The sequence below is a fragment of the Apium graveolens genome, chromosome 4, assembly GCF_009905375.1.
Source record: "Apium graveolens cultivar Ventura chromosome 4, ASM990537v1, whole genome shotgun sequence".
Taxonomy (NCBI): Eukaryota; Viridiplantae; Streptophyta; class Magnoliopsida; order Apiales; family Apiaceae; genus Apium; species Apium graveolens.
In genome coordinates this window covers 297,961,099-297,970,822 of record NC_133650.1, presented here as the reverse complement: position 1 = coordinate 297,970,822, position 9,724 = coordinate 297,961,099, and the positions used below count along the sequence as shown (strand labels likewise).

Below are 9,724 nucleotides of genomic sequence, written 5' to 3'. Positions count from 1 at the left end.
GTCTTGGGCCTTCGCGGTTGGGCCTCATAGTTGGACATTCCTAAAGCTAGCAGTAGATGGATTCTGGATGGGCTTCTACCGGGCCAAGGAATAAGAAGTCTAAGCCCATTAGATTTCTTGTTCCCCAAGAACTACGTCAGGCTTGATCCCTATATAAAGGGTACGTAGGCACATTGAGAGTGGTAAAAAGTTGAGAGCTGATAAGGGAGCCACCACTTACTCTGATCAATCTCAGCCTAAAACAACCACAAACCACCACACACCGATTGATTTTCCGGCGAAGAACCACCGTCATAGATCTTAATTTCGGCGAGAAACCTCAATCTTTATTGTTACCAAATTCCTCCGTCAATAGTGATCATTCAACAAAATTTCTTGGATATTAGGGTTGTATTAAATCTATGTTCATCATTCACTTCGATTGTGACATCGTGAGTTTTCTATCATCTAAAGACAAGAATCTGACATGTATTGCGATATACAAAATAATGGTATTTTATGTGTGTTTTCATTGATTTTGTGTCGGGTGTAAGAGTAAGTCCAACAGTATCTTAACAAGTTTCTTATAAATATTATAAAATATTAACTCTTAGTGATTTAAGACATGATTTTGAATTTAAACTCCAATAATGATCCTTATTTTCATTCCTTATTATTATAATAATAATAAATTTGAATGAGATATGAAAGGAAGAGAGAGAAAAGAACTAAAAAGAAGAGAAAGAAATTAATTTTTTATTGACAAAAATGAAATAAGGGATAACTTGTGATTCCTTAAAGATAAGGCATGAGAGAATTGTCTTAGTGATATAAGGAACTACTAAGACACTGTTGGAGTGCATTTTTTTGTTATATTTCTTATATTTGGAGTTAAGAGCATGTTTAAGGGAGCTGTTGGACTTGCTCTAAAGGGGTTGGATGACAATATCGTGGGTAGAAAGCCAAATTCCAGTTTTGATGGATGTTCATTGTCATCATTTTGAATCTTGGACTTGCATTTATCGTGTAAATGCATTCCATTCGAGATATTTAATTGAGCAGGTTCAGATAAGGTTCAGATAAGGTTCAGATAAGGTTCAGATATTAGAGTCTTGTTAATGAGAAAAATGCGTTCATATCTAGGTAACTCCCATGTGAATAACACGACGAGCTCATTTACTATCTCGAATTATACAATTATGTGAATAAATTTTGTTTGTTTGAAATTGCTACTTCATCCTGTCAAGTATTCGATCTATCGTTAACTTTCACTTTTTACACAATGTATGCATGCTCACACAAAAGCCAAGAGTATTTCTGAAAATTATCTCTTCATTTTTCGAAATAAGGGAAAAATTACGTATACCTTATCCTTCCTATATAACCTACATTAAGCGAGATTTACTTCATATGTTTGATTTTATTTTAAAGTATCAATATACCTTGCACCAAAAAAAGGGTAACAATATTACTAAATTTCAATTTAAGAAATGTTGTAAGTCTTAAAATATGTTATAAAATCACGCTTGTTATTTTAAATAGGAAAATATCTTAAAATATTTCAAATGAATGAGTGTTTAATTGGACCCGTCCCATATTAATAAAATTGATTGTATAACTAAAAAATGTGATATTAGAGCGATGACATGACATAACTCTCTTGTTTGTGATTATAAATTCGATTTTCTCTAATTCCAAAACTTTTTTAAAAATAAAATAAAAGATCACCTCATTCTTTGAAAAACAGTCGAACCATTACTCTTTCAAATATGCCTGAAAAAATGTGGCATACAAAATTTAGCTGGAAAATAAATGCTGGAATATATAATTGTTCATTAATGCTAGTTCGATGCTTAAACTGTACTTAGTACAAGTTTTGTTTTAAATTTATTGAATTTATTAATATTCTTGCCAAAAACATAATTCAAAAATTCCCTCTAAAAAATCTACCTAGTCAATCCGGGCAAAAGACATGTGAATACCTGGTCAATCCGGGCAATGTTTTAGTACACGACAGGGCAGGCAAACGGGCAGTTTAACGCCGTCAAGTCCTCGTTCTTCACTTCAAAACGACGCCGTTAAATATCCTCTTATATTTTCTAACAATTTCGCAAACAGACACTAATAAAGATGGCCTCGAAAATTCCAAAAAGTCATCCACTTGTCTCTAGAAAAGGTAAGTAATAATAATGGAGTTATTTAATAGTCTATAGAGATAAAAAACTGTATCTATCTCTAGAGAGAGAGAGAAAATTGTGTGTGTATTATTACTTACAGAGTTTAACCTAGAGAGAGAATCTAGAGAGAGATGGTACAGATCGTGAAGAGAAAGAAGAAAGGTCGACCGTCCAAGGCAGATCTTGCTCACCGGAGCTCCGATTCAACTCCGGTGAAGTCATCGGATACTGAACGGCAACTTCGGCGGAGCGGTCGCCGGAGAAATGTACGGTACACCTTCGATTTCGACGATTATATCGACGAAGACTTCGATTACTACGACGACGATGACGAAAATGATCGGAGAGATAAGAAACTGATGATGTTGCTTAAGTTACAGAGTTGCGGCGGTGCTGAGTCGCCACCGAGTGCGACTCGGCGTGTGTCTCCGTCTTCTTCGGAAGGTAAGGCGGCGAAGAAGAGGAAAATTGACGACGACGGAGTCGATGATGACGAGGATGATGACGTGGATGAAGAAGAAGAAGATGATAATGATGTTGTTGATAGTTGTGATGATGATAATAATGATGAGGTATTAACACACTAATATATAACTAACTTTTGGATCTGCGTGAATAAGTAAGTGATGATCGTGAATAAGTACGTGATGAGTAAGTGAGACTGATGAGTGAGTGAGAGTGTCCACAGTGTTGTTCAAAGATTTGAGAGTGTTGAGTTGCGTGCATTTTCTAGTGTTTTGTGGTGTTGTATGTGTACGAGTCTAATTATAGATGCAGATATATAGGGGGAGTTAAATGTATTATATGTCGGGAACGATTGCACTTAAACGTCAGGTCAAGTGTCAAAAAAAACTAATCCCCACAGAATCTGATCACACTCCCCCACTTTTTTCTCTCTCTACACTTTCTCTCTCTAGGCACACACACTGTGAAGCTTCTGTGTCTTGTTTGTATTGCTTGTGTACCATTTATTGTTTTGTTTTTTAAGTTTTATATTTTTGTTGAGTTTGACAGGTGAAAAGCGAGGAGAAAGTAGAGGCAAAAGGGATGGACTCTGTTCCAGGTTGGTATGGGTCAGGGTGCTGTGTTGGGTATTATATTGTAAGGTCACATTGGGGTTTTTTGGGTGCTGATTTTGATTTTGTTGTGTTATTAGGAACTCCGGTGGATTGTTCATCTGGGCTTCCGTTGCCTGAAAAGAAGACTTTGGAGTTGATTCTTGACAAACTTCAGAAGTAGGTGTTTTTGGTATTGGTTGATTTGATGCAGTTTGTACAATGTTGTTAAATTACTTTGGTTGTGGCAGGAAAGATATTTATGGTGTTTATGCTGAGCCTGTGGATCCTGAAGAGGTGTTCTTTCTCTCCATGTTTTTCTGTCTAAATGCTGTTTGGAAGGCTTTTTCTTATAATGAAGTTGATATGTAGCTTTACTTGTCTGCTAGCTTCCTGATTATCATGAAGTCATCAAGAACCCAATGGACTTCTCCACTGTGAGGAAGAAACTAGGGACTGGCAAATATTCAACCTTCGAACAATTTGAGGTGGGTGCCTTTTGTTTACTTCAAAGTTTGATTATACAATCTGTATGTTTAATCACAGTACTTCCGTTTCTTACTTGAACACAATTTTATGATGCAATTGTTTTTGGAACCAACTTCTATGTTTATTTTATTTTTCCCTCTCCTGAATTTAAGCATATACATAAATCTATTCAATGTTTTTTCCCGTTATTTTTTTAATAAATGCAAGCTGTTTCCTTTTTTGGCTCCAGAACTATTTAATACTTCCGGCCATTTCAGCATTTTTTTCCAGGGAATTGCCTTTGCTTCTTGTTTTTTATAGTCCACATTTTGAAGCTAAAAAAGCAAACATAAATGTTTGTATTGCAAGCATCTATAAATTTATAAAATACGGAGCTAGTCTATGCCTGTTTTAAATTTTAACCGTGTCGTACCAGGAGGTTCTGAAAAGGTTTTACTTGTTTTAATATCTCTTTCAATGCTAGTGCGTATTTTGATCAACTAGATTTATACTCCCTCCGTGCCTTTCAATTGTTTACATTTTTTAAAGAGTGCCCGACACGCATTTTAAGGTGCATATAAAGTATAGTTCTGTAATTTTTTTTTTACAATTTTGTTTTTCTGAATAAAAATTAAAATATTCAACTTTTATTCAGAAAAAGAAAATTGTAAAAATAAGTTACATAACTATACTTTTTATGCACCTTAAAATGCGTGCCGGACACTTCCTCAGAATTGTAAACAATTGGAAGGGACTGGGGGAGTACTATATAGGTAACCACTAGAATGGAATTCTTTTTTATCATAGCATCTTGTGAGTTTGAAATGGGCAGTGGATATCCGCTGACTAGTAGCTCTATCCTCTGAAAGTGTATTAGTTAAATCCAGTACCTCTTTCTTACTTCAGTTTGCATGTGCCTTCTGTTACACATGGAGTGTCTCTCTAACTTGCTCGTATCGGACGTTTATATTCATATCGTTCGGTGTGCAATAGAGTAGACGATGAGATTATGATCGTTCATTGAATCCTTCCTTCCAGATAGACAGGTTTATAGTAGCATGAAAGTTTTAGGGAGGGAGCTGTCTAGGTAGTGAGCTGAAAAAAAAATTCTTTTGTATTGTATATGGAGACTTGTCCGTGTTGGATAAAGTTGGTAAATATTCGATTGAGAATGAAATCATCTATTTCACCTCTCCTTCAAGTCGCCTTCCCACCCAGCACCAAGCCACCAGTAGTACTTGCACTTCCATTGCTCATTGCATGATGTTTTTTACATGCGCTGACAAATCCCATCTACAGTTGATAAACATTATTATTAGGTGTATAAGCAGTTAGCTGCCTAATAATTAAGCATGCCGCAACAAATCTCATCCGCTATCAACTGTCAATTAGACTACTGGTTGCTGAAAAGCATGTACCGACGTGGCCCTCTAGAGATTTCCATTTTAGTACTTTTAACTAAAAGTAAATAAGACCAAGCATATACAAGTGTGAATATTTCCGTGTAAACCGCCCTGTGCTTTTTAAGATTTTTTTTGGAAGATATTGATAAATATAAAATTCCTGTTCTCTTTTGGATTCCCTAGACTAAATATTACTCGTACTTCCCATCCATTTCTGATTTCTTTGCGTTTCCTGTTTAATGTTCCTTTGTTTTTACATTTCAATAAATAGCAGAATGTTCTTTGTTAATCTTCAGAGGACCTACCAATATGTCCCCTTTTTTACTGTTTATCTGGTCCTCCATGCGATGTAAACAATGGGTGGAACAGAGGGAGTGCTATTTTTGTACATATAGTACAACTAATCAAGACAAACCAATATTTTCTACTAATAAATTGCAATATGATATTATATGACTCCAATTATAGAAAGTGTTGTATTTTAGGAAAAGAAATGAAAGTGAAAAATTAAAACCGGATCTTCACAGGTGTGAAATAATCTAGTTACATACCCCACCTAGTTAGTAGGCGTCAATTGTCATCTAGGTGGTGTGGCACCTACCTGCCTAATACATAGCGTAAGCTGATATATGGTGCTGATGGATTCCATCTACGGTTGATATGCATTATTGTTAGGCATATAAGCAGTTAGCCTCCTAAAAATTAGCCATGCCACAATAAATTTTACCCATTAGGCTGCATACGCAACTTTCAGTTCGAATGTTGTTGTAAAGCATATAGCCAGCAATGCACATTCGGTGGGACCTTTTAAAAAAGCTGTTTTAAAAAATTTTAAGTATAACCAAACCAAAATCAAGCATACGTAAAAGAGGATGTTTTCATGTACAACCCCTCAAATTTTGAACTTTTTTATGGATGATGTTAAAAATTATGGAAATTCCTGATCATTTTGAATCTTTAGAGTAAGTATTACTATTTTGGTGAATATTAATGAAACAAGACGAGCTATATTTATTTTACTAATAAATACCAGTTCTCTTATATATATTACCCGAACTGTAACAAGTGTTGTAAAAAATATATGACGAGGGATAAGGTCCTAGGTACTGATTATTTACCCTGTTCTTTGTGTATCCTCCCCTTTATATATGGTTATGATTAATTTTAACTTCATATATTTGTAACTGCAATTATTTGTTTTCTATTACCTGAAGCAACTTGTTACTTAGTGGTTTTGCCAGGCCTTCGTTTGTATAATCTGTTTTCATAGACATGTCACAGCTTTTCACAAATATTTAACGCAGATAACAAGCTAATTAGAATCTGTGACATGCATTTCACTTTAAAAACCTTCATTCACCACAGTAGTCTTAATAATTACTTGTGATATCTTTGTATTCTTACAAGAGCTTTATTTCTGACCCCTCAATGCAGCATGATGTGTTTCTGATATGTGAAAATGCAATGCAATACAATTCTTCAGATACCATATACTTTAAGCAGGTAAGAGTGTAACAATTTTGTATGGTCCTTTAGGTTGTATTAATAACTTGCAATGGTATAAGTTATTTCTATGATTCTATGATATGTTTGGAAGGCATTCTCTATTCAAGAGTTGGCAAGAAGAAAATTTCAAAGGTTAAGGAATGAGCTTGATTACCCTGAGAAAGAGCTCAAGGTAGAAGAGAAGACAACATGTAACTCTTTTCCTAAAAAGCAAATAAAGAAACCAATAAGCCGTACATTGCAAGAACCTGTTGGCTCTGATTTCTCCTCTGGAGCTACTCTTGCAATGGCAGGAGATGTTGCAAATGGTTCCAATTTACCCCAAGCCGTGGTTTGTGAGAAGCCTAGCAGTTTTGATAAGATCGTAGAAGGAAATGTGCCTTCAACTGACAACATTATGGACAGGGGAGAAGAACTAGCATCAGGTAACTATTTGAATTGTTACAAGCACGACGAATATACTTTTGTCCATGGAATTGGATTGTAATTTGTAAATATATTAAACACCAAGGCAGTTTCCATGAAAAATAGTTTTAAAAATGTTCACGTTAGTCTAAATTTTAATCTTAATGCTCAACAATTATCTTTGCAAGCTTACTACAATACAGCATGTTTAACCTCTGTTCTTTCCATTTTCTATTGGCAGGGAAAGGTCTCTTATCAAAGCCTGCAAGGAAGGCATCTGTGCTTGATGAGAACCGTCGAGCTACATACAATATATCAATTCCTTCAGCAACATCATCAGAGTCAATTTTTACAACTTTTGAGGGCGAAAGCAAGCAACTGATTCCTGTAAGTAATGTTAAGTGTAATATTGGTTTGTGTAATTAGAATGTTCTTGCTCATGTGATATTAATTTCTATAAACAGGTTGGGGTTAATGCAGACCATTCTTATGCTTGGAGCCTTGCTCGCTTTGCCGCAACCCTTGGCTCTGTAGCTTGGAAAGTTGCATCGCAAAGGATTGAGCAGGCTCTGCCTGAAGGGTTTAAATATGGGCGGGGTTGGGTTGGTGAATACGAGCCACTTCCAACGCCTGTATTGATGCTTGAGAATCGCAACCTGAAAGATTCTGTCCCACAGAGGTTTCCTTACACTTCTGAAATGACGAAAGAGTTGAGGGCTGTCAGAGCCCCATTATCAGGCAAGGAGACTCCTATTACAGGATCTACCTCAGCGGAGCCGCCATTGTCAGCTCTTTCTGAAGCTCGACCTATTAATTCTAGTTCCAGCGTCCGAGTTTCGGTGAAGGAAGAGCCTCTCAGGGTAACTAGTTTAGATGGAAAATCATCGTTCGTCTCTTCGCCAAGGACCAGACATACTGATCATAGAGCCACATATCAGCAGCAGACCGCGCAGTCCCAAACTTTTGCTGAACCTGAAAAAAAAGTCTCAAATCATGTTGGACTGAGTTCTCCACTCTTTTCCAACCATAGGTTAGCTGATGCTGAGGGAGGGAAGACAATGTTAAGAGCTCCTGAAACCCTAGATGCCAAGTCAGTGGAAACAGTTTCACTGAACAGGAGCACTCTGCAACCTGCCGTCTCTAAACAACAGATTGTCAATGGAGTTTTTGCTGGAAGGGTGCTGAATGGACAAGCAAGGACTAGTGTCATAGATAATAGGATGGTCATCTCAACCTCTAGTAATTCGAAACAGAAGGGCGGAACAGAAACCTATTTTCCCCATAGTCAGGAGCAAGGACTGAGCGACCCAGTTCAGCTGATGAGAATGTTAACTGAGAAAGATCAACATCAGCATAGTTTAAATCATTCTCCGATCGATATAAGGTCTACAGTTTTATCAAGTCCATTGGCGAATAGAGAAGATTCAAGCAATGCTGCAGCAGCTGCTGCTCGTGCATGGATGTCCATAGGAGCAGGAGGGTTCAAGCCAGCAGCAGAAAACGCCAATGCTCACAAAGGTCAGTTCTCTGCGGATCCAGTGTATAATGCTCGTGATCACCAGCCACATATTTCACGGTTCCGGGGAGAATATCCAGCTAATGCGATTCAGTTTCATCCTGATAAAAGCAATTTTCCAATGCATGCCTTTGTGCCACAACCTGTCAGAGTTAATGAAGGTCAATTTCAACGCCAGCCTATGGGCTTCTCTCAACTGGTATCACCCGATTTGTCTAGATTCCAGATGCAGGCTCCCTGGAGGGGCCCTAATCCACAATCGCAGCCTAGACAAAAGCAAGAGTCACTTCCTCCAGATTTAAATATCGGATATCAGTCGTCAGGGTCTCCCGCAAGGCAATCTTCAGGAGTTCTGGTGGATACACAACAACCAGACTTAGCTCTGCAACTGTAGGTCGCTCAGTTTTGCATCAGTAGGGAGAAAGAGTTTGGAGCAATTTGATTGGCTATCCTCTGTTGCCTATATGTTCACCATCTACCTTCAGTTGGAGACAGTCATGTAGGTTGAATGGCGATTGAGCTTCAGGCTTAATCCAGTTTTAGGATCAATTTTAGTACGGATGTACCTCTGGAAAAACTTAGTAAAAATCCCAGTGAATTGGGTTGTATACAGTGAGTTTTGGTCAATTAATTTAGATCGACCATGAAGATTCAGGTTTGCTCAGAAATAAGCTCGGCTCAAGATCTCGGTGGTATTCTTTGTATGCAGTGCCAGTTATTATTCTCTCTGTTTAAGTATGGATAACTGCTGAACAAAGGATTTAAATTGCAATGATATAGGGAAGCTAAGTTAATTTAAAAGCATTAGCAGGCTGATGATAATTACAGGGGTAATTTGACGCCTGGAAAGTTTTTTTTACATATATTGGCCCTTTCTGCAATTTGCAGTTTCAACTTTCAGAATCTATAATATAATCTGGTTTTACTGTATGAAATGAAATATGTCTATGAGAATTTGTTTCCCTTCTTGAAGTCAATTATCAGTATTTTGGTTTAGATGGCTGAATGAATATTTTTATTTATAATTAGTGTTCAATATATTTGATATTACCGTTCATTCAGGGAAAATACCTTTGTTCATTCAGCAAAAAGAATGAGAAAAAAATACCATTGTTGGTGAAGAAAGCGGACAATGAAGTCAAATAATCAGCCAAAGAACAAAGAAAATGTGCATTGATTTAACCAAAGGCAGATGAAAATATATGTCATTGATAT

The 9,724-nt window shown here is 36.8% G+C and overlaps 1 protein-coding gene across 1 annotated transcript; it reads left to right on the top strand.

Annotated features, from left to right (window-relative positions):
* The first annotated feature begins 2,169 nt into the window (after positions 1-2,169).
* Positions 2,170-9,507, top strand: LOC141721315 (uncharacterized). Its single transcript, XM_074524179.1, has 9 exons — positions 2,170-2,728; positions 3,171-3,219; positions 3,313-3,391; positions 3,463-3,508; positions 3,601-3,699; positions 6,517-6,585; positions 6,680-7,013; positions 7,235-7,380; positions 7,458-9,507. The coding sequence occupies exons 1-9, from the start codon at positions 2,288-2,290 to the stop codon at positions 8,901-8,903; spliced, it is 2,709 nt and encodes a 902-aa protein (XP_074380280.1). The 5' UTR covers positions 2,170-2,287; the 3' UTR covers positions 8,904-9,507.
* The last annotated feature ends 217 nt before the right edge of the window (positions 9,508-9,724 follow it).

What these genes read in the sequence shown, in the direction of transcription:
- LOC141721315 (XM_074524179.1), top strand. Translation starts at nt 2,288, where the DNA reads ATGGTACAGATCGTGAAGAGAAAGAAGAAAGGTCGACCGTCCAAGGCA. An exon ending in ATGATGATAATAATGATGAG is followed by an intron (nt 2,729 to 3,170) that starts GTATTAACACAC and finishes TGAGTTTGACAG; the next exon opens with GTGAAAAGCGAGGAGAAAGT. An exon ending in ATACCATATACTTTAAGCAG is followed by an intron (nt 6,586 to 6,679) that starts GTAAGAGTGTAA and finishes TATGTTTGGAAG; the next exon opens with GCATTCTCTATTCAAGAGTT.